At 43.4% G+C, this 25452-nt stretch overlaps 1 protein-coding gene across 1 annotated transcript in view; it reads left to right on the top strand.

Moving 5' to 3' along the window:
• The window catches only part of STK32A (serine/threonine kinase 32A), a 651463-nt gene that overhangs the window by 568308 nt on the left and 57703 nt on the right, over window positions 1-25452 (top strand). Inside the window, exons 7-8 of the mRNA XM_069244672.1 lie at window positions 5151-5240; window positions 7925-8022. Coding sequence (XP_069100773.1) covers window positions 5151-5240; window positions 7925-8022 — 188 coding nt within the window. The remainder of the gene's footprint in view (window positions 1-5150; window positions 5241-7924; window positions 8023-25452) is intronic.

Here is a 25452-nt window from a genome sequence, read left to right as displayed (position 1 = left end):
TAAAGTGGAGCCCTTTCCGTACTCTTTTTTTGGGCTGAATAGGGAGTGGTACATGTTATTCTTCCCAATTTAACAACTTTCTTTTTGCTTTTTTGGCTGACCCTGCAATGTTAATGTTGTTTTATTTATGTCTTTGGTTCTATTTTTGCAGTATTTGTACATTTATTACATTTGATATAGACGTTAAAATATGTTTTCCTTTTTTGTTTAAGGTATATCTGTTTTATTAATTGTTGTAGATTTGTTTTTATTTTAGTGCTTTTGAATGTTAGTTATTTTTTTATTTTTATTTTTGTTGCTGAGTATTTTTAAAAATATATATTTTTGTTATTGTTATTTTATTTTACAGTATATTTTTATTGTTATATAATACTTTTATTTTATTGTGTAACCTTTCAGTATTATAATTTTATATAATGTAGTTTGACTGTCTCTCAAGTCAGTACAGTTTCTGACTTAGAGTGCCACATAAAATAAACGGAAACAAGGAACTCTGGGTTGTTCCTAAGTTTAGGCATACAGCAGCTCATCTACATGAAGCACCCTACAACACCTGCGAGATGGTAAAAACTGCTAGAAAAACAGACATCTGAGGTGAGAAGACAGCATGTTGTTGGTGTTGTAGGGTGTTCCATATAAAGGAACTGCTTTCTGCCCAAACTTGGGAGCTACCCAGAGTTTCTAGCTTCCTTTTTTTCCACACACACACACACACACACACACACGCACACACACTCACACAAACACACACACACATAGAATATATGTCACCACTCTCAGCATACTGAAATACATGTATTTATAAGTTATTTTATTTAATAAATAAAAAAATGTAAATACTTTTAAAACAAATATCTATATAATATTAATAGATAGAACCACAATAATTTGTAAACAATATTTTTGTGGTTTACATTGGTTACAATGCATTTATGTTAACTAACTATGCAGTGCCACAATATTTTTGGTGCACTATTGTATATCACCATGTTGACATTATATGACAGAAGCAGATATGCATTTTCCTCACAAACTGAATCACTGATCATTCTTTTTCTAAACCTAATTAAAAGAGATGTGTAATTTCTGATTTGTTTTGTGAAAATCCACACGCACAAAACTTTGCGAACTACTGATAGTCATTGCAGAATTTGTCAAAATTACAGGACACTCATGGAAAGCATCACAGTTCCAAACACTCCTAAGACCTAGCCATAAATCATTTGCTAGGGTAGTTACTTCGCTGATGGTTACCTGTTTTTTTTACATTTTAAAAACTTTAGTAGTCAATAAAATGTTGTTTAACGTTTTTTGACAGAATTGACCTAATTAGATAGGGCCTACCAGAGAGCACAACCGTCTGCTTGCAGACAACCTATTGTCAGTTTAGCAAATCCTATAAAGTCCACCCATTGTTTACCTTTTGCTGGCATTATTGTCACTTGCTTGCTTCTTATTCAATGGCTTGCCTTGCCTTGCCCCCTTGTGTCAATTCCTTCTTTGGAGTATAGCCTCTTTACTTGTGTCCTTCACTTTTAGGGTTTCATTTTGTCTTTTTGTTTAAGAAGTCCAAGAAAGTGCCCGCATATTCACCTGGCTCCTGCATGTGCTTCTCTCCCCCACCATGCTTGTATTGCTCTTTGTCAACCATGTGCTTTTCTCCCTCTCCCTCTTGATGCTCATTTTCCTGTGTGCCTCTTCCCCTACTCACCATGTTGCTTCCACCGCCACTTTTCTCTTTGTTCATTCCCCCCCACCAATAACACTCCCACATCATTTTGTAGACCAGCACATATGTGGTGACTCATGCACTCGCTTGCAAAATGAGGCAGCCCCCTTAGCCAAGCTGCAAAGCATCTGGATGCTGTACAGTATTAATGCAAATCATTCTCAGAGCCAGTAGGTCCCAAAGGCAAGACCTATTGCTTTGCCGATGTTTGATTTTGGTTTGACATAGACTATGGCACCTGTTGGCTTTGTTGATTTGCTTCCTGTCCTCACTGAATCTTGCCATCGGGGAAAGATTGTGGTTATATCAGGCATATATGATAGCCAAAAACTATTTTTAAAGAAAGACTGTGGGGAACATACATTCTGAGTGAGTGCCAAAAACACCTTCATAATTGTGTTAGTGTGTGACCTGATTGTGCACTAAAACAGGCAGAGCGGACATATTGACTCTTCTGTAACCAGAAGAAATTGTCTTTTTGTTTTAGTAAGAGTTTGATATGCTTATGAGTGTGAGGAAAGTTTAATTTATTTATTCTGTTTTAAAGTTCAATCTGTTTTCTAACCCAAGGTTTGCACCACAGTGACATAGGGCATAACATGCATTCCTAGTTCAATATCTTAGAATGATGAACTTGCGGACATTTCCATTTAGTGCTGCAGGATCGTATTTTCTTACTTTTCATGTTGCACCAACTGTACTGTGCCTTATTATTAAGTTGCTGTTCTTCGTTGGTGGATGGACCATTGTCCATGCTCTCTGTGCTTTTGAACAAAGCAGCATTCATGATCAGCTCCTTGTCGGGAACAGTATGTTTTCTGTGTAATTTGACTTTTCATAATTTAATTACTATTGTTACTTTTTGTATTTAAATGCCTCCCATTGTTTCTTCCCGGCTATCTGAGCTATACAAATCCCATTACATAATAAATTTGAAGTGGGATTTGTATATTTGAAGGGGTAATTGAAGGGCTGTTCTTTTTTTAATAAAAATAATAACTCTGGGTGTACACTCCAAATCTCAGTACCAACTGATATAATTCAAATTGTAGTTATACTTATATATTGCTTACTATCCCTAACACGGAGCTCAAGTTCTTTTCAGGGTGTAGCATGCTAATCTGGAAATCAAAAGGAATAGTGATGGAATAGTATAGGGAAATACGAGTACAATATTAGTGTAGGGAGGTATGAGTTAATATGAGCGGAGGACATGTGAGTCTGTTTGCTGGATTTAACAGAGTAAAGGAGGGATAGAGGTGGAAAGAACCCAGAAGTGTTAATTGGGAGGTCATAGTAGTAATATGAGGTTTGGTATGACTAAAGTAGAGAAAGAGGAGGGAGAAGAGTCTGTATATTCCTTTGTGGGTGATACAAAGCAACTTGAAAGTGGATTTTATGGCAATCGATAACCAATGTAGGGCCCTCAAGGCAGGGGAGATGTGGGCTTGTGACTTGAATGTAGGAGTAGTCTGTCAGCCTGAATACATTGTAGTTTTTTTCATAGTTGATAGAGATGATCCATGGAAGAGGCCATTGGCGTAATCGAGTTTAGATAGTACAAGAAATATAGTGGCCTGTACCTTGTGTGGAGATCCGAGGTCAGGAAGAGTTTCCATGGCGATAAAGCTTGAGCTTGCTAATTTGTCCACTTGACCATTCATTGTTAACTTGGAGTCCATGGTAATTCCAAGGTTCTAACTTTCTTAGATACTTTATGAGGTGGTCCGAGATCGTCAGGCCAGGCACAGAGTGGGTCATAACTTTTCTAGTTGCTACATATGAGTATTTCCGTTTTGGAACAATTCAGTTTGAGATGTATCTATGTCATCCAAGGATCAACGGCTCTGAGGCAACTGAAGATTTGTGACTTTCCAATGTCTTTGGGGCATTCCAGTGTGTCCCCTGCATAGTAGTAGCTAGTGAGTTGAAATTCATTGATCAGTGCCGGTAATGGCATCAGGTAGATGTTGAAAAGCATGAGTGAGATGATTGAGCCTTGAGGTACCCCTGCTTTTGTGAAGTAGGGTTTGGACGAGAAAGGGGTGGTATGGGTGACATTTGTTCTGTTTTGAAGATAGGATGTGATACAGATGAGAGCAGTCCCATCCATGCCGGCTTTGTAGAGTCTTTGTATGAGAGTGCCTTGGTCAACTGTGTCAAAGGCAGCTGAGAGGTCCAGGAGAAGTAGTCCAGCGACTCCATTGCGGTCTATTATGTTTTTAAAATCATCCCAGATGGCGATGAGGGCAGATTCAGTGCCTCTTCCTGGGCAGAATCTAGTTTGGTAGTCTAAAAGTATTGTGATATCTTCAATTGTGTTGTCCCGCATCTCAGTACAACTTTCTAATCACATGGTTTGAGCTGGGCCTTTAATTGCTTAACTAAGGTACCGAAAGGAGGTTTGGGAAGCCTAATGCCAACCTCAAACTGAGCACCCAGTGTCTTAGTTAGTGGGGAACACTGATATTGCTATATCGCTCCTGGGCCTGCAAGAAACGGGGGATAAGCATCCCGTCTCAGACAGTGATCAGAGCTAATTGAGTATATCCAGAAGGTCTGAATTCACCCAGACTGGGTCAATTAAAAGTTGAATTAACGGTCTTGGAGTTGATTTTAGATAAACAATCTACTAGTTTTAAAGCAGTATAAAAACAAATAGATACAGCAGTGAGCATGCTTTGCAATGGGCTTTCTTTGGTAGAGATATTTTTCAGCATCCAGTCATAGCTTTTAAGCCAAGCTGGACCAGTTCACGGAGAGTAATATCGTTATTGGATACTGAGCTATTTCTTGCAGTACCAGCAAGGTCGATTCTTGGATTGTTTAGGAAAGAGAAAGTAATTGACAAATAGTGCATCAAAGTTCAGCCTTCCTGTGGGACAAAATCTGACCCGTTGCATGCACCAAGATAAAATGAGCACTGAATATATACAGTGAATGCCTGTTCTGCTTTTTAGACATACCAACTCCGGTTGAACAAATATGAGAGCAACCCATACAGACATTCCAGGTGCTGCTGTATAAGCGCATAATCTGGTTGGGGTCCTTTCATCAGTGCAGTATTTCCATTGGTTTGTTGAGTCATTGCCGAATCTGCAATCCAGTGTGTTTGTGTACCTTAATTTTATATTAGTGGATAATCGTTAAGCTTGGCATGAATGATGGGCATTGTTTGTGCAATTGGTTGTCATAAAACTCCGTTTGCAACTTTTCATTGCTGTGTGCTCGAAGTAAAACCAGAGACACCATTGACTTCTGCATGGTCCGCACTGCTTAGATTATCGAATCTGTAAAATGGAATGGCTGACGGCACTTGCTTTTCATAAACTGGGTTCTGGTGCAATCGCTCTTTTGTTCTGAAACTGCAATGATTTTAGTGATTTAATTCGGTCAGCTTCTTTCTGGTTTTTACCCACAGGCCACGTGCACATCACAGACTTCAACATCGCCACCGTAGTCAATAAGGATATGAGGATCACATCAGTGGCCGGAACGAAACCCTACATGGGTATGGTATGCAGTTATTTGGGTGGCAATAGTAGGAAATGTGGGCGTGTAATGGAACATGTTTGCATCGTTTAATAAATTGTGTAGTGCACAATACCATACTTACGTGCCTTACCATATCATTTCACGCTTGCTTCCAGAGGTTTTCATATCATCAGAATATTTCAAACTGGTGCCCTTTTCACATCTCCTAGTTTCTTTTCTTACTCGCCCAAGCTATTTCTGCTGCCATGTCATTTGTGTGTTAATATTCTTTGTCGAACATTACTACAGTTCCCCCTTGTTGCCATGGTTCGCATTTGTGCCCTGTGACACTATGGCATACCTTCACATTAACATGTTTCATAATTGCACTGTTATCCATTGTTAGCCATCTACAACTTTGTATGTATTTGTGATTACAATGTTTCATGTTAACACAATGGTGCACACTCACCCTTTTTTAAAATTTGGCATTTATCAGTCAGTAGGTGTACGAAGTGGTGAGAGTGCCCACTACAAATTACTGGTTACAGACATAATTCAGAATTGAATAGGAGAATGATAGCTTTGAAGGAGGGTAGGAATGCACCTAGAAAAAAAACAGAATGGAGAACAATTCATTTTTAAAGCTGTGTGAGGAATGAAGCTCAACGTGGAAATGTGAGGATGTTACGGTCCAGTCAAGAGTACGTACTAGGCTCTTATGGCCATATGTACGAACACATTTTCCCATAGACACAGAATGGGTAAAACCCTTTGCTACATCTGGCCCTAAACTACAGCAACATGTATGCAGTTCATTCATAAAAGGCACACACAGAAACAATGTCTAATGTACAGACGCTAAATTGGAGAAGGAACACAGTAAACATGCTGTCCCTGTGGTTATCTGTCAAGTTACATTACCCACCAGTTTCATTCTGTTTGACATCAATTCAATTTTCAGTGCTCCGAAGCCAAAAGTGAAGAAAACAGAAGCTAAAATATAGAATGCAAAAACAAATCAGAAAAAAGGTAAGAGAGAAACTCACAAGAAAACACGAGGGAGAAAGAATGTAAAAGGAGAGGGTGCAGGAATAGACCAGTGATGGATGAAGTGGGAAAATCTTAGTCTTGTACCTTTGCACGTGGATGGATCAACATTGTCCACTCAATTTCTCTTTCTTTCTTACTAACCTAGCTGAAAGGGAGAGGAAATGGGTCCCTCCAAGTGTGACATAATGTGATCTCATTTATGGTTTAAGTGTCTCTTGAAAATGTAGGGGTGCATCACCACAGTTCAGAGTGCTGTGAATATGTGAAGGAAAATTTGTTTCATCATACTTAAGCAACTAATGTCTGAACTTTTCCCATTGGTCTCACCAACAGGATGTACTACATTAAGGCAAGTCTAGGCAGCCACCAAGCTCGCTACCAGAAGGCATTTGCCATATTGGGTCTTCAAATGCCAAATCTGATCCATTACTAGAGGGGTGGAATAAAACTTTCCCTTCACCCAAAGCTTCAGTGTCCTTGCACCGTCCCTGAGTCTCAGCTTGGAAGCTCTGACTCAAAGCTCCTACTAAAATAGCCAGAAGAGGGCATAGAAATTCATAGGTAGTAATCAAAGCAGCGGATATCACATGTTGCACGCTGTCCTTCCTTAACCAGGCTTTCAATATCTTACTACTCCACTTCTAGTTGCAGACCCTGCATTAATTAGGGGAGACTCAAAGTTTTCAGACCAGGCTTTTGCCAACTACATGAAGTTTTTAGCAACCTGTGTCCCTTTTAGTATCTTCACAAAGATGTCAAAGATTTTTTTAAAGCAGAGGAGAAATACTTAAAAATGATTTTTGGGTTAGAAAACTTGCAAAAAATATGTTTTGTAGGAGAAGCATCGTGCAAAAAAAGAATTTGCCAAAAATCCTCCATCAAAAATATTTATGCTAGTAGGAGATATTTGGTAGGTTACGTTCGGTGACAAATTTTGCTTCTTCACACAGTTTCACAGTTCTCAACTTCGTACAATTATTCCTCAATAATTTTAATTCTGGGCACTGCTAGTATTAACAATTTTCTCAGCCACGCAAAACAGGCATGCAGAAAAATGTCTCAACCTCTGATATTGTACAAGACCCCCATTGTTTGTTACCAATTAATGAAATATGAAAAGAAAATGTCTCTTGATCAAATTGCTATATTTTTTAATTTAGCCATAACTTGTGTTCTTACAGTAGTATTACCGGAAATGCTGATACTGTAGATTCAGACTGCTTTTATGGACCCCACCAAACAACTCTTAAGTAGCTAAACTGTGTACAGCCCTTGGGCTGCCCCATGGTCATACAAGCCTTAGCAACGGAGGTCACATTTGGATATAAAAGTGACTGTCCCGTTGTTAGGACCGTTTCACTGCTGAGTTATTTCTCAAGTTTTGTCTGAAATAATTACAAAATCACTTGTTTTGGGATCTTTTGTATACACAGTATATGAAACCTGATTATATGGATTTTTTTGGAATGCGTAGATCACAGTTTATGTTATTTGCCATCAATCCAAGTGGGATTGTTGGGGGAAAATGATCTGTTCGAACGGGATTACTGGCGGAGTTCAAAGTAGAGCTGGGGAATAAGAAAATCATGTAATATAATTTGGGGAACAATATACGAGGATTCTGGCTTGGACCAATGTTTATGCTTTTATTGCCTGTTTATATTTCAGCCCCAGAGATGTTTTACCCTAGAGGACAGATCTGCTATTCCTTTGCAGTCGACTGGTGGTCTTTGGGAATAACTGCATATGAGCTGCTGAGGGGCCGGGTAAAGTAAAACTAGAACTCAAATGTCCCAGTGTTATGTTGCATTTGTGCCCTTTTAAATTCATTAGCTTCAAGAGCCAAATCAACTTAACCAGTGTGCCAGAGCAAGTGCCCCCACTGCTGTTGCTTCTGTCTCTTATGTATTTTCATTGTAATATCAGGTTCATGAACTGGAGGTACTGTTCTGCTAATTTCGCTGACATATGACCAGCCTACTACTCACTGACTGTTAAAATTGCATTGTAAGTTTCCTTTGAAGCAGAATGTTTATGCCTTTGACATAAATTTCCAAAGCAATCATGGAGGAATGTGATATTTTAATATTGTGAATGTAACTGGAAAGCTGTGGATCCGTTAAGGAAAAATAAGGGTAAATAATGACTTTGTAGTCTTCAGTCTGGCATCCTGCTCTGCAGGTCCTATTATGACCCTGTTCAATAGTCTTGAGTCATAAGATGGTGCCTTTTTCCAGTGAGACTGACCTTCGGCTCAGCCCATATTATTTTTAAATTACCATGTCAAGAGTTGATTACTACTATCACCGTTTCCTTGAAAAAACAGAAAGAACATTCAGTTTGTAGGGTTTGAAAACCCTCATCCCTTGGCCATTAGGCTATTGTATAGGTAATTTACCCTGTAGGAGGCTGGACTGGCTTGTAGTGAGTACCAAGGGGTACTTGCACCTTGCACCAGGCCCAGTTATCCCTTATTAGTGTATAGGGTGTCTAGCAGCTTAGGCTGATAGATAATGGTAGCTTAGCAGAGCAGCTTAGGCTGAACTAGGAGACGTGTGAAGCTACTACAGTACCACTTAGTGTCATATCCACAATATCATAAGAAAACACAATACACAGTTATACTAAAAATAAAGGTACTTTATTTTTATGACAATATGCCAAAGTATCTTAGAGTGTACCTTCAGTGAGAGGATAGGAAATATACACAAGATATATATACACAATAGCAAAAATATGCAGTATAGTCTTAGAAAACAGTGCAAACAATGTATAGTTACAATAGGATGCAATGGGGAAACATAGGGATAGGGGGAACGCAAACCATATACTCCAAAAGTGGAATGCGAACCACGAATGGACCCCAAACCTATGTGACCTTGTAGAGGGTCGCTGGGACTATTAGAAAATAGTGAGAGTTAGAAAAATAACCCTCCCCAAGACCCTGAAAAGTGAGTGCAAAGTGCACTAAAGTTCCCCTAAGGACAAAGAAGTCGTGTTAGAGGAATAATGCAGGAAAGACACAAACCAGCAATGCAACAACTGTGGATTTCCAATCTAGGGTACCTGTGGAACAAGGGGACCAAGTCCAAAAGTCACAAGCAAGTCGGAGATGGGCAGATGCCCAGGAAATGCCAGCTGCGGGTGCAAAGAAGCTTCTACTGGACAGAAGAAGCTGAGGTTTCTGCAAGAACGAAAAGGGCTAGAGACTTCCCCTTTGGTGCACGGATCCCTCTTGCCGTGGAGAGTCGTGCAGAAGTGTTTTCCCGCCGAAAGAACGCCAACAAGCCTTGCTAGCTGCAAATCGTGTGGTTAGCGTTTTTGGACGCTGCTGAGGCCCAGGAGGGACCAGGAGGTCGCAAATTGGACCAACAGAGAGAGGGGACGTCGAGCGAGACAAGGAGCCCTCTCTGAAGCAGGTAGCTCCCGGAGAAGTGCCAGAAACAGGCACTACGAGGATGCGTGAAACAGTGCTCGCCGAAGTTGCACAAAGGAGTCCCACGTCGCCGGAGACCAACTTAGAAAGTCGTGCAATGCAGGTTAGAGTGCCGTGGACCCAGGCTTGGCTGTGCACAAAGGATTTCCGCCGGAAGTGCACAGGGGCCGGAGTAGCTGCAAAAGTCGCGGTTCCCAGCAATGCAGCCCAGCGAGGTGAGGCAAGGACTTACCTCCACCAAACTTGGACTGAAGAGTCACTGGACTGTGGGGGTCACTAGGACAGAGTTGCTGGATTCGAGGGACCTCGCTCGTCGTGCTGAGAGGAGACCCAAGGGACCGGTAATGCAGCTTTTTGGTGCCTGCGGTTGCAGGGGGAAGATTCCGTCGACCCACAGGAGATTTCTTCGGAGCTTCTGGTGCAGAGAGGAGGCAGACTACCCCCACAGCATGCACAAGCAGGAAAACAGTCGAGAAGGCGGCAGGATCAGCGTTACAGAGTTGCAGTAGTCGTCTTTGCTACTATGTTGCAGGTTTGCAGGCTTCCAGCGCGGTCAGCAGTCGATTCCTTGGCAGAAGGTGAAGAGAGAGATGCAGAGGAACTCGGATGAGCTCTTGCATTCGTTATCTAAAGTTTCCCCAGAGACAGAGACCCTAAATAGCCAGAAAAGAGGGTTTGGCTACCTAGGAGAGAGGATAGGCTAGCAACACCTGAAGGAGCCTATCACAAGGAGTCTCTGACGTCACCTGGTGGCACTGGCCACTCAGAGCAGTCCAGTGTGCCAGCAGCACCTCTGTTTCCAAGATGGCAGAGGTCTGGAGCACACTGGAGGAGCTCTGGACACCTCCCAGGGGAGGTGCAGGTCAGGGGAGTGGTCACTCCCCTTTCCTTTGTCCAGTTTCGCGCCAGAGCAGGGCTAAGGGGTCCCTGAACCGGTGTAGACTGGCTTATGCAGAATTGGGCACATCTGTGCCCAACAAAGCATTTCCAGAGGCTGGGGGAGGCTACTCCTCCCCTGCCTTCACACCATTTTCCAAAGGGAGAGGGTGTCACACCCTCTCTCAGAGGAAGTTCTTTGTTCTGCCATCCTGGGCCAGGCCTGGCTGGACCCCAGGAGGGCAGATGCCTGTCTGAGGGGTTGGCAGCAGCAGCAGCTGCAGTGAAACCCCAGGAAGGGCAGTTTGGCAGTACCAGGGTCTGTGCTACAGACCACTGGGATCATGGAATTGTACCAACAATGCCAGGATGGCATAGAGGGGGCAATTCCATGATCTTAGACATGTTACATGGCCATATTCGGAGTTACCATTGTGAAGCTACATATAGGTAGTGACCTATATGTAGTGCACGCGTGTAATGGTGTCCCCGCACTCACAAAGTTCAGGGAATTGGCTCTGAACAATGTGGGGGCACCTTGGCTAGTGCCAGGGTGCCCTCACACTAAGTAACTTTGCACCTAACCTTTACCAGGTAAAGGTTAGACATATAGGTGACTTATAAGTTACTTAAGTGCAGTGTAAAATGGCTGTGAAATAACGTGGACGTTATTTCACTCAGGCTGCAGTGGCAGGCCTGTGTAAGAATTGTTAGAGCTCCCTATGGGTGGCAAAAGAATTGCTGCAGCCCATAGGGATCTCCTGGAACCCCAATACCCTGGGTACCTCAGTACCATATACTAGGGAATTATAAGGGTGTTCCAGTAAGCCAATGTAAATTGGTAAAAATGGTCACTAGCCTATTAGTGACAATTTGGAAAGAAATGAGAGAGCATAACCACTGAGGTTCTGATTAGCAGAGCCTCAGTGAGACAGTTAGTCACTACACAGGTAACACATTCAGGCACACTTATGAGCACTGGGGCCCTGGGTTACCAGGGTCCCAGTGACACATACAACTAAAACAACATATATACAGTGAAAAATGGGGGTAACATGCCAGGCAAGATGCTACTTTCCTACACAACCCCCCCCCAAACGAAGGACAATAAGACTAGCCATGACCTGATGAGTCTTCATTGTCTAAGTGGAAATATCTGGAGAGTCCATCTGCATTGGAGTGGCTACTCCCAGGTCTATGTTCCACTGTATAGTCAATTCCCTGTAGGGATATGGACCACCTCAACAATTTAGGATTTTCACCTTTCATTTGTTTTAGCCAAAGTAGAGGTTTGTGGTCTGTCTGAACAATGAAGTGAGTGCCAAACAGGTATGGCCTCAACTTCTTCAGAGCCCAGACCACAGCAAAGGCCTCCCTCTCAATGGCAGACCAACGCTTTTCTCTAGGGGTCAACCTCCTACTAATAAAAGCAACAGGTTGATCCTGGCCCTCAGAATTAAGTTGTGATAGGACTGCCCCTACTCCTAATTCAGATGCATCAGTCTGGACATAGATTTTTTTAGAGTAACAAGGGCTTTTCAGGACAGGTGCAGAGCACATGGCCTGCTTCAGCTCCTCAAAAGCTTTCTGACAGTTTGCTGTCCATAATACCTTTTTAGGCATTTTCTTGGATGTGAGGTCATTAAGAGGGGCTGCAATGGAGCCATAGTTCTTAATGAACCTCCTGTAATACCCAGTGAGGCCTAGGAAGGCTCTCACCTGAGTCTGAGTGGTAGGGGGAACCCAATCAATAATTGTTTGGATTTTCCCCTGAAGTGGTGCAATCTGTTCCCCACCAACAAGGTGTCCCAGATAAACCACCTTACCCTGCCCTATCTGGCACTTTGAAGCCTTGATAGTGAGGCCTGCCTTTTGCAGGGCCTCCAAAACTTTCCATAGGTGGACCAGGTGATCATCCCAGCTGGAGCTAAAGACAGCTACATCGTCCAAATATGCTGCACTGAAAGCTTCCAGGCCTTGCAGGACTGTGTTCACCAACCTCTGAAAAGTGGCAGGTGCATTTTTAAAACCAAAAGGCATTACAGTAAACTGGTAATGTCCTCCAATGGTAGAAAATGCAGTCTTAGGTTTAGCATCTTCTGATAATTTGATCTGCCAATACCCTGCAGTCAAATCAAAAGTGCTTAGATACTTGGCAGATGCCAGTGTATCTATGAGCTCATCTGCCCTTGGTATAGGGTGAGCATCAGTTTTGGTTACCAAGTTGAGACCTCTATAGTCTACACAAAACCGCATTTCCTTCTTTCCATCTTTGGAATGGGGTTTTTGTACCAGTACCACAGGAGAAGCCCATGGACTGTCAGAGTGCTCAACCACTCCTAGTTCTAACATTTTCTGGACCTCTTGCTTTATGCAGTCCCTGACATGGTCAGGCTGCCTATAGATCTTACTTTTGACAGGTAAACTGTCTCCAGTATCTATAGTGTGCTCACACCAAGAAGTGGTACCTGGCACAGTAGAGAAGAGTTCAGAGAATGGATCTAGGAGAGTTATGCAATTATCTTTCTGCTCAGCAGTAAGACAATCAGCCAAAACTACACCTTCCACAAGAGCATCTTGTTCTGTGGAAGAGAAGAGATCAGGTAGAGGATCACTGGCTTCTTCCTGTCCCTCATCAGTTGCCATGAGCAGGGTGACATCAGCCCTGTCATAGTAGGGTTTCAGGCGGTTGACATGGAGCACCCTAAGGGGACTCCTGGCAGTGCCTAAGTCAACTAAATAGGTGACTTCTCCCTTCTTTTCAACAATTGTGTGGGGACCACTCCATTTATCTTGGAGTGCTCTTGGGGCCACAGGCTCCAAGACCCAGACTTTCTGCCCTGGTTGGTACTGAACCAAAACAGCCTTCTGATCATGCCATTGCTTCTGGAGCTCTTGGCTGGCCTGAAGGTTTTTACTGGCCTTTTTCATGTACTCAGCCATCCTTGATCTGAGGCCAAGTACATAATCCACAATATCCTGCTTAGGAGCTTTTAAAGGTTGTTCCCAACCCTCCTTTACAAGTGTGAGTGGACCCCTAACAGGGTGTCCAAAAAGAAGTTCAAAGGGGCTGAAGCCCACTCCTTTCTGGGGTACCTCCCTGTAGGCAAAAAGGAGGCATGGTAGAAGGATATCCCATCTCCTGCGGAGTTTTTCTGGGAGACCCATAATCATGCCTTTGAGAGTTTTATTAAATCTCTCCACCAGTCCATTTGTTTGTGGATGATAGGGTGTTGTGAACTTGTACGTTACACCACACTCCTTCCACATGGCCTTTAAGTATGCAGACATGAAATTGCTTCCCCTGTCTGATACTACTTCCTTTGGGAAGCCCACCCTGGAAAATATTCCCAGGAGGGCATTTGCCACTGCAGGTGCTGTAGTGGTCCTTAAAGGAATAGCTTCAGGATATCTTGTGGCATGGTCCACTACCACCAAGATAAACCTATTGCCTGAAGCAGTAGGAGGGTCAAGGGGGCCAACAATGTCAACCCCTACCCTTTCAAAGGGAACCCCAACCACAGGCAGTGGAATAAGGGGTGCCTTTGGTGTGCCACCTGTCTTGCCACTGGCTTGACAGGTTTCACAGGACTTACAAAATTCCTTTGTGTCCTCAGACATTCTAGGCCAATGAAACAGGGGAACAAGCCTGTCCCAAGTTTTCATTTGTCCTAGATGCCCAGCTAAGGGAATGTCATGTGCCAGGGTTAGGAGGAACTTTCTGTACTCCTGAGGAATCACTAATCTCCTGGCAGCTCCAGGTTTAGGATCCCTATGCTCAGTGTACAAGAGGTTGTCCTCCCAGTAAACTCTGTGAGAGTCACTGACATCCCCATTAGCCTGTTTGACAGCTTGCTGTCTGAGACCCTCTAATGTGGGACAGGTTTGCTGTGCCACACTCAGCTCCTCTCTGGCAGGCCCCCCTTCACCCAAAAGCTCAGCAGTGTCTGCTTCCAGCTCCTCTGGTGTAGGTTCTGCACAGGGAGGGAATTCTTCTTCCTCAGAAGTTGAATCCACTGTAGAGGGAGGGATAGTAGGAAGTGGTTTGCTTCTACGGCCCTAGCTTTAGGGAGCACTTGGTCCATTGTTCCAGGATCCAAGCTTCCCTGTCCTTTTTGCTTTTTGGCCTGAGCCCTTGTCAAAGCACAAATATGCCCAGGGATGCCCAGCATTGCTGCATGGGCCTCCAACTCCACATCTGACCAAGCTTATGTCTCCGAATCATTCCCTAATAGACAGTCTACAGGTAAATCTGAAGCTACCACAACTTTCTTTGGACCAGTAACCTCCCCCAGTTGAGATTAACAACAGCCATGGGGTGGCTAAGTGTGTTGTTGTGAGCATCGGTTACTTGGTACTGGTGACCAAGTAGGTGTTGTTCAGGGTGGACCAGTTTCTCTATGACCATAGTCACACTGGCACCAGTGTCCCTGTAGGCCTGAACCTCAACACCATTTATTAGGGGTAGCTGCTTGTACTTATCCATATTAAGGGGACAAGCAACTAAGGTGGCTAAATCAATAACCCCCTCAGAGACTAACACAGCCTCTGTGGCCTCCCTAACAAGGCCAAACCCAACTAAGTTACCAATAGTGAGCCCAGCTACTCCCTTGGATTGGCTATTAGTAGGTTTGCTCCCACCACCACTGCTATTAGTAGGGACACTAGGTGTAGCAGTAGGGGTTGTAGTGGTAGGAGGCTTGGTGCCTTTCTTTGGACAACTGGGATCTGTTGTCCAATGGCCTTTTATTTTACATAAATAGCACCATGGTTTCTTTTCCTTGTTCTGATTAAAAGAGGATTTGGGCCCACCACCCCCACCAGAGTGTTTTTGTGGGCCTGATGAAGACTCATTTTTAGATTTGTCCCCACCCTTGTCAGAAGACTTACCATCCTTCTTTTTGTTGCCATCTTTGTCACCCCCTGTATGAACTTTTCTGTTCACTCTTGTTCTGACCCATTTGTCTGCCTTCTTTCCCAATTCTTGGGGAGAGGTCAGATCAGAGTCCACCAAGTACTGGTGCAACAAATCAGACACACAATTATTAAGAATATGCTCTCTCAGGATCAAGTTATACAGGCTGTCATAATCAGTAACTTTACTGCCATGTAACCACCCCTCCAAGGCCTTCACTGAATGGTCAATGAAATCAACCCAGTCTTGTGAAGACTCCTTTTTGGTCTCTCTGAACTTTATCCTGTACTGTTCAGTGGTTAAGCCATAACCATCCAGGAGTGCATTCTTAAGAACTTGGAAATTATTAGCATCATTTTCTTTCACAGTAAGGAGCCTATCCCTACCTTTTCCACTAAATGATAGCCATAGGATAGCAGCCCACTGCCTTTGAGGGACATCCTGTACAACACAGGCCCTCTCAAGTGCAGCAAACCACTTGTTAATGTCATCCCCCTCCTTATAAGGGGGAACTATCTTATGCAGATTCCTGGAATCATGCTCTTTTGCAGGATGACTATGGGGAATACTGCTGCTGCCACCATGGGTTTCTAAACCCAGTTTCTGTCTCTCCTTCTCTACTTCTAAAGTCTGTCTATCCAAATCCAGCTGTTGCTTCTTGAGCTTCAGTCTGGTTTGTTCCACTCTCAATCTATTGAGCTCCCTTTCTAACAATCTGTCATCAGGGTGGGTGGGAGGGACATGCCTTGAAACAGAAGTATGGTGAGAATGGACAGAAGGAGACCTGTCCCTTACAGAAGCCACCCTAACAGCTTGGCTAACAGAAACATCACTACCAGTATGGTGAGAATAAATGCTTTTGCTATGATGTGAGACAACACTATTTATATGGTGTGGCTCATCATCATTACCAACTATGCTAGACTGTCTAGTAATGGGCAGGCTAGGAAGTTTCTTTCCTGAATCTTTTCCTGGGGGAGTCCCTGGATCAGATTGAGAACCATTAGCTACTTTTTCTACAGATGGGGCACTTATGGCCTTATCCTGTACTCTAAGCATGTTAATTAACAGTTCTAAGGAAGGATTCTTCCCTACACTCAAACCTCTCTCTATGCAGAGATTCCTTGCTCCTTTCCAGCTAAGGTGATCATATGCAAGTTTGGACAGATCAACATTTTGGCCTGTGCCAGACATTTTTTAGAGAGAGTTAAAGTGATAGTAAAAGATAAAAAGTTTGTCAGAGCTTTTAGAAAGACAGAGAAAAAAAACTTTTTAAACTTTTTAGAACTTTTGAGAAAGTTAGAATTACTTTTCAGCACTTAGAAAAGAGTGAAAAGAGGAAATGCAAAACTTTTTGGCTATGTGTATATACACTGACCTTGTTTTGTATATTTTTCTCTTATGAAAAGTAAAATGACAAGAGTGGTAAGTAGTCTCAAAGCACTTATCCCACCGCTGCACAACCAATGTAGGAGGCTGGACTGGCTTGTAGTGAGTACCAAGGGGTACTTTCACCTTGCACCAGGCCCAGTTATCCCTTATTAGTGTATAGGGTGTCTAGCAGCTTAGGCTGATAGATAATGGTAGCTTAGCAGAGCAGCTTAGGCTGAACTAGGAGACGTGTGAAGCTACTACAGTACCACTTAGTGTCATATGCACAATATCATAAGAAAACACAATACACAGTTATACTAAAAATAAAGGTACTTTATTTTATGACAATATGCCAAAGTATCTTAGAGTGTACCCTCAGTGAGAGGATCGGAAATATACACAAGATATATATACACAATAGCAAAAATATGCAGTATAGTCTTAGAAAACAGTGCAAACAATTTAAAGTTACAATAGGATGCAATGGGGAAACATAGGGATAGGGGCAACACAAACCATATACTCCAAAAGTGGAATGCGAACCACGAATGGACCCCAAACCTATGTGACCTTGTAGAGGGTCGCTGGGACTATTAGAAAATAGTGAGAGTTAGAAAAATAACCCTCCCCAAGACCCTGAAAAGTGAGTGCAAAGTGCACTAAAGTTCCCCTAAGGACAAAGATGTCGTGTTAGAGGAATAATGCAGGAAAGACACAAACCAGCAATGCAACAACTGTGGATTTCCAATCTAGGGTACCTGTGGAACAAGGGGACCAAGTCCAAAAGTCACAAGCAAGTCGGAGATGGGCAGATGCCCAGGAAATGCCAGCTGCGGGTGCAAAGAAGCTTCTACTGGACAGAAGAAGCTGAGGTTTCTGCAGGAACGAAAAGGGCTAGAGACTTCCCCTTTGGTGGACGGATCCCGCTCGCCGTGGAGAGTCGTGCAGAAGTGTTTTTCCGCCGAAAGAACGCCAACAAGCCTTGCTAGCTGCAAATCGTGCGGTTAGCGTTTTTGGACGCTGCTGAGGCCCAGGAGGGACCAGGAGGTCGTAAATTGGACCAGCAGAGAGAGGGGACGTCAAGCGAGACAAGGAGCCCTCTCTGAAGCAGGTAGCACCCAGAGAAGTGCCAGAAACAGGCACTACGAGGATGCGTGAAACGGTGCTCGCCGAAGTTGCACAAAGGAGTCCCATGTCGCCGGAGACCAACTTAGAAAGTCGTGCAATGCAGGTTAGAGTGCCGTGGACCCAGGCTTGACTGTGCACAAAGGATTTCTACCGGAAGTGCACAGGGGCCGGAGTAGCTGCAAAAGTCGCGGTTCCAAGCAATGCAGCCCAGCGAGGTGAGGCAAGGACTTACCTCCACCAAACTTGGACTGAAGAGTCACTGGACTGTGGGGGTCACTTGGACAGAGTTGCTGGATTCGAGGGACCTCGCTCGTCGTGCTGAGAGGAGACCCAAGGGACCGGTTATGCAGCTTTTTGGTGCCTGCGGTTGCAGGGGGAAGATTCCGTCGACCCACGGGAGATTTCTTCGGAGCTTCTGGTGCAGAGAGGAGGCAGACTACCCCCACAGCATGCACAAGCAGGAAAACAGTCGAGAAGGCGGCAGGATCAGCGTTACAGAGTTGCAGTAGTCGTCTTTGCTACTATGTTGCAGGTTTGCAGGCTTCCAGCGCGGTCAGCAGTCGATTCCTTGGCAGAAGGTGAAGAGAGAGATGCAGAGGAACTCGGATGAGCTCTTGCATTCGTTATCTAAAGTTTCCCCAGAGACAGAGACCCTAAATAGCCAGAAAAGAGGGTTTGGCTACCTAGGAGAGAGGATAGGCTAGCAACACCTGAAGGAGCCTATCACAAGGAGTCTCTGACGTCACCTGGTGGCACTGGCCACTCAGAGCAGTCCAGTGTGCCAGCAGCACCTCTGTTTCCAAGATGGCAGAGGTCTGGAGCACACTGGAGGAGCTCTGGACACCTCCCAGGGGAGGTGCAGGTCAGGGGAGTGGTCACTCCCCTTTCCTTTGTCCAGTTTCGCGCCAGAGCAGGGCTAAGGGGTCCCTGAACCGGTGTAGACTGGCTTATGCAGAATTGGGCACATCTGTGCCCAACAAAGCATTTCCAGAGGCTGGGGGTGGCTACTCCTCCCCTGCCTTCACACCATTTTCCAAAGGGAGAGGGTGTCACACCCTCTCTCAGAGGAAGTTCTTTGTTCTGCCATCCTGGGCCAGGCCTGGCTGGACCCCAGGAGGGCAGATGCCTGTCTGAGGGGTTGGCAGCAGCAGCAGCTGCAGTGAAACCCCAGGAAGGGCAGTTTGGCAGTACCAGGGTCTGTGCTACAGACCACTGGGATCATGGAATTGTACCAACAATGCCAGGATGGCATAGAGGGGGCAATTCCATGATCTTAGACATGTTACATGGCCATATTCGGAGTTACCATTGTGAAGCTACATATAGGTAGTGACCTATATGTAGTGCACGCGTGTAATGGTGTCCCCGCACTCACAAAGTTCAGGGAATTGGCTCTGAACAATGTGGGGGCACCTTGGCTAGTGCCAGGGTGCCCTCACACTAAGTAACTTTGCACCTAACCTTTACCAGGTAAAGGTTAGACATATAGGTGACTTATAAGTTACTTAAGTGCAGTGTAAAATGGCTGTGAAATAACGTGGACGTTATTTCACTCAGGCTGCAGTGGCAGGCCTGTGTAAGAATTGTTAGAGCTCCCTATGGGTGGCAAAAGAATTGCTGCAGCCCATAGGGATCTCCTGGAACCCCAATACCCTGGGTACCTCAGTACCATATACTAGGGAATTATAAGGGTGTTCCAGTAAGCCAATGTAAATTGGTAAAAATGGTCACTAGCCTGTTAGTGACAATTTGGAAAGAAATGAGAGAGCATAACCACTGAGGTTCTGATTAGCAGAGCCTCAGTGAGACAGTTAGTCACTACACAGGTAACACATTCAGGCACACTTATGAGCACTGGGGCCCTGGGTTACCAGGGTCCCAGTGACACATACAACTAAAACAACATATATACAGTGAAAAATGGGGGTAACATGCCAGGCAAGATGGTACTTTCCTACATACCCCTCAAAAGGTTCCACTACTAACCAATGGCCATACGGAAGTGTGGACCACCTCACCAGCTTAGCCTGTAATTGCAGCAGCACAAAGATTAAACAAGCATTTTCAATGCAATAGGTCTTGCATTTGCGAGAGTTAGAGTTATTAGCGTCGTAAATGACAATGTCTTTTACCTATGTGTTTTGATTTGGAGTGTAGCGGATGTATGCCAGGTGCCACATCAACACATCAACCCTCCCAAGGCCGCCATCTTGAGGGAATGTTTTTGCCCTCATTCCTATAGATTGCTGTGTTACCCTAGAAATGCAACCATTTATAGTGTGTTTAAGTTAACTTTTATAGCATCAAACAAGCCACAAAGAGGCATCTATGTAGCATTTAACCTGGAGAATGAGGGGGGTCAAAAGAGTTAGGAGCAAAGAAAAGGGGGCAGCCATATATTTCTGTGTGTTAAACTTTTAAAGGAATTATTTCTCTACATTGGCAATACCAACTCAACTTTTAAAAACATTGACTGTATACAAAGAGAATAACAGAAGAGGAAGCTTAACTGCAAATGAATTACAGAGATTTAGTGAAGAATGGCACCTGTTTTGCAGCTCTGTGAAATGGCAGATCCTGTATTACGAAGCGCTACATAAAATAAAATACGTTATTCCCAGACTGCCCCAACACACAAGAACCTAGCGGGGGAGAGGGTGTGGCGTAAGGGACAGAGCTGTTGACCTTGAATCTGGGGAATACGGTTTGAATCTCTGCGCCGTCCCAACATCCTGTGTTTCAGGGAAAATCACTTTATCTCCCCTTTCTACCAAAAATGAATGTGTTCTTGTGTAATGTAACCAGTGCTAATGTAAAGAGCTGTAATACCTTTGTATCAAGTTCGCGATAACTGAACTCTATTTGAAGAGGCCCAGTTTACATCTAAAGGCTAGATGTTTTTTGCTATCAAGATTGAGGCCCTAAAGTGTTTGGGTCTGGAATCACGACTCCTTTTCCACCATTTTGGAGACAACACCTTTTCTCATCTTCTTGCATAGAACTAACCTTTGTGCTTGGTTAGTGACCCTCCAGAGGTTATCAAGAGCACATGCTATCACCTAGTGTTAAACTCTACTCAAGTCAGTTGGTTAATACACCCAATGCAAAGGTCTTGACAGAACTAGAATATCACAGATTAAAATCCTGACATAGCTTTTTCACCTCTTCATCTCTGCAATTTTGATATAAATGAATTATAGCGATTTTGTTAAGAATGGCACCTGCTTTGCAGCACTATGAAATGGCTGAACCTGCATTACCAAGTGCTATATATAAAATAAATAACGAGCTATTCCCAGATTGACCCAACACACACCAGACAAAGAACCCTTGAAGAGAGGATGTGGCTTAAGGGTTAGAGCTGCTGACTTTGGAGCTGGGGAACACAGTTCGAGTCTCCGTGCTGATTCAACATCCTGTCATTCTGGGGATATCACTTCCCTTGCTACAAAAAATGAATGTGTTCTTGTGTAATGTAATTGGTGCTCATGTAAAGCACGGTAATACCTTTGTATTAAGTTTTTGCTATATAAAACTGGAAATAAAAATATACAGCTCCAAGATCTTTGTATTGAGTTCACGCTATATAAAACTGCAAAAAAATAAATGAATAAAATGATCCTGCAGACATCGCAAAAAAACAGCAGGGTGCCTGAAATCAAAGAAGAGGCAGAAACAACATACCGACTTGAGCGTGAAGTGGAGAAACCACATAAAAAATAATACACCACACTAAGGTATCTCGCCAATCATGCAATAATCCATGTAACAGGGTCAGTCTCCAAGGCAGAAACAAAACAGCCTCAAGGAGGGACAAACAAAAGTATTTACTAACGACATCAAGGGATTTTTGAAAGTCAGGCCCAGGAATGAATAAAAATGTGCTGGGCGTGAGATGGCCGTGGTTAAAGTCCACAGAGTATATTACAACATGTCGAGAAGAGCAGCACTTGTACGTTGCTATGCTCAACCTAAAAATTGCACTGTGTAATAAAATAAAATTGTGCTGAAGATCCAGAAAACTAGGTTCCTCATTACCTCCCAATAATGTTACTGAGGACGATGCTTTTAAAGGCAACTCTTCAAATTCCATATGCATATTGCTAAGCCTACCAGTTAATGCCCCATCAGAGGGAAGCAGTTCCACAGAGAGGTGCCTGAAGTTACAAAATTACTTTGAGCATAAAATTAATGGCATCCATTGTCCTGCCAGAATCTCTTTAGGTAGTTAAACTAAGGAATGTAGGAAGTCTAAGGGCCCATATTTGGAAGAACTTAGAATCAGCATTTTTAGATTTTGATTTATACATATATGTCTGAAAGATGAAAAAGTGACAACCTTGATTAAAAAGCCATTTTTGGATCCTACTGAATCATATATAATACATCATGGACAAAGATGATTGGGTTATTCTGATGTTGCTGAAATTATCAGCATCCTTTGACACTTCTGAAGACTTCAGTCTACTGAAAAGGCTCATAGATGTGGTTGGCATGTCAGAAAGAGTGAGCTTTTGGTTTAAATCCTTTGTTTTAAGAAAGTATAGAAGGATATACATAGGAGGAGGTTTATCCACACTAGCCCTCAATCTGTTGGGGCTCCACTTTATCACCTGTTACACATCCATATATAACCACTCGACCTCCTTCTTGCAGCCAATGTCTCATTTCATGACTTTGTTATTGACACCCAAGTATCTTTCATCTAACTAATGACCTGGACTTCAGTGAAGCTGAAATTATTAACATATTCAGTCTCATCCAGAGCTAGATCCATAAAAACTGACTATGTTAATGAGACTAAAATAACGCTCTTGGTCAGTGCAGTGCCAGTTTAAACAAGGAAAGTGACAGATTTGCCAGGATCAGTGTTGAGGTCCTAACCTGATTAATGAACTAATGAAATACGCATTGCATCAACATACCAGACATGTCATGAGCTGAAAAACCATATCCTTCACCTTGAGTAGATTATTACAGACACATAATGCAAGAATTGCTAATATAAATAATGTCTTGTACTCAGCTTGTACACAATGCTGCTTAACAGATTCATAACTTGATAGAGGTAACAGGGTCTGTTACTTGCACCCTCAAGAACTTCCCAATGCGTCCAGATATCCTGCTCACCCATTTTAGGAACTGAGTTATATCTACTTTGCTCAACAAGATGTGTCTCCAACCTGTCTCTAAAATCTGTTAAGAAACCTGGGGCCCTTGCTCTGAGGAGCTGGTTGCTGCAGAACCGCCCAGAAGAAGCTTTGCCAGCAGGTGGAGATTAAGGGCCTCATTAAGAGTCTGGCAGTCTTTAGACCACCAGACTTTTGGTTGCGGGTCGAATGCCACACTCTTAGCAGTCCGACCACCAAACTATGAAACTGCAAGTCAGACCACCAGGGAACTGCTGCCACCACCAGAACATGGTTCCCAGTGGGGTGGCAGCAGTCGAAATCGTGGTCAGCCAAGGCAGCGCTGAGTTCAGCATCACCATGCTGATCGCAAGTATAGTTTCCCCAAGCCTTTTGATGGCAGGGACCCAATCATGAAAAGGTTGGTGGACAGCCAGTGCTGGGGGCCACAGGGGAGCCCCAGCACTGCCCACAACTATGTTGTGAGTAGTGCAGGGGCCCCTTGTCCAGCAACCTTGGAATGCACACTGTCTGTAATAGCTGACAGAACCCTCTGTGCGACGGCAATGGCCTTGGCTCCAGGAGGAGCCAAGGCCAATGCCACTGCATGGTTTCCAATGGGATGACCAGTGGAAACCACTGATTATAGAGGTTTCTGCTGCAAGCTCAGTGGAAACCTCATAATCGGCCCATGGGGGAGACAGCCAGCTTCGTATTCGTCTCATCTCCACGGGGCTTGCTGGCCGATTGTCACCCCCCCAACCTCGTAATTAGGCCCTATGTCTGAAGTCAAAGTTTTGACCTGTAAAACATAGTTGATATATCCTACTTCTGCCCTGTTGCGGTCAGCATGAAAAGTTTTGACTTTTTCAGGGCAGTTTTGTCTTAAAACTTTATAACTAAACTGCTTAACCTATTCTGAAGATCTTACTGTATTTTGGTTGATTAGTTATTTTCTATATTTTTCTAAATTGTTTTGGGAAATGTATTGTATTGTGTTCTTTACTTTAAACATTTTGGAGCTTCTTGTGCCACAGCTGCCAGGTTTTGAGTAGGGGATTCTCTCAGAACTGTGTTCTCACCTAAACACACTGGGTTTAGTGGGTTGGCAGGGGTACCCTCTCTGCCAATTTAATAACCTAATTTCTGACACATATTTACTAAGATATGGTGATGTAGCTCTCTTACATAGCACTGGCACACAAGTGGTGGACCATAGTGCAAACGTGTGCGCACAATGTCTTGCGCAGCTTCTGTACAGAAGGGTACACTTCCAGTATAAAATACTATGCTTAGACAAAATGTAATAATGTTCACACATTGGATGTGTGTTGTACAGTGCAGCACACATGCAATGTTTGAAACGTAAGGATAAATTATACAATCTCTCTACCTTACTCCTGTTTTGAGGACGTGTGATTTTTTTAGTAAAGTCATGTCTACTGTTAGAAGTAGATAGGACTTTGGCCCATATTTATACTTTTTTTGCACCCCATTTGTGTCATTTTTTGATGCAAAAGCAGTGCAAACTTACAAAATACAATGATATTTTGTAAGTTTGCACCTCTTTTACATCAAAAAATGATGCAAGTGCGGCTCAAAAATAGTACAGATATGGGCCTTTGTGTCAAAAATCATGGGTGGTAGTGTAAGACCACCCATTTACCCAGAGTGTGTAACATTTTGCAATGTAAGGTAAATTGTTTATCAATACTTTGTTCATGTTTTCGTCACTTTTTTGGACCTTGCAGCAGCTCTAAGAGTTGATAAATCTGCGGCCATATTTTGTTCCGCTATTACAGATTTTGAAAACAAATTTTACATTTGCATGATGTTTGGTAGAGATTTCTGTTCTACTCTGAGGCTTTCAGACCTTAAGGCCACATTCTTTATCCTTACTCGAGAAATGTAAGTTTTCTGTAAAAGCTGAATGCATGAATATTCAGTGAAGCTGGCATGTGAGCGATGGCCGTCAATGCCTCATTGACTTTACAGTGTCTGCAAGCTCCAGTGATTTATAGGTTACTGCAATACAGATTAAGGTGATTCATTTTATGAGCTGGTTATGGATCCAGGTGTCATAATGGCAGAAGTAGTATTTCTCCTCAGATTACTCCTGCATCTCGCAGTCTTTTACGTGGACAAACAATGCATCCTGAAAGCATTTGCTTTTGATTAGTTTTGTCATTTTGTAGGTTCAGATATTTAGCAAGTCGCTTAGAGCTCATGCATATCTATTTACCCTTCTACTGGTAATCATCTAATTCAGGGCATTTTATATTATATGTTCAAATGCTGCACAGTACAAGACACAGTGGAATAGATTTACCAAGGATTT

Source organism: Pleurodeles waltl, chromosome 7, assembly GCF_031143425.1.
Source record: "Pleurodeles waltl isolate 20211129_DDA chromosome 7, aPleWal1.hap1.20221129, whole genome shotgun sequence".
NCBI lineage: Eukaryota > Metazoa > Chordata > Amphibia > Caudata > Salamandridae > Pleurodeles > Pleurodeles waltl.
This window is presented reverse-complemented; position numbering and strand designations above follow the sequence as displayed.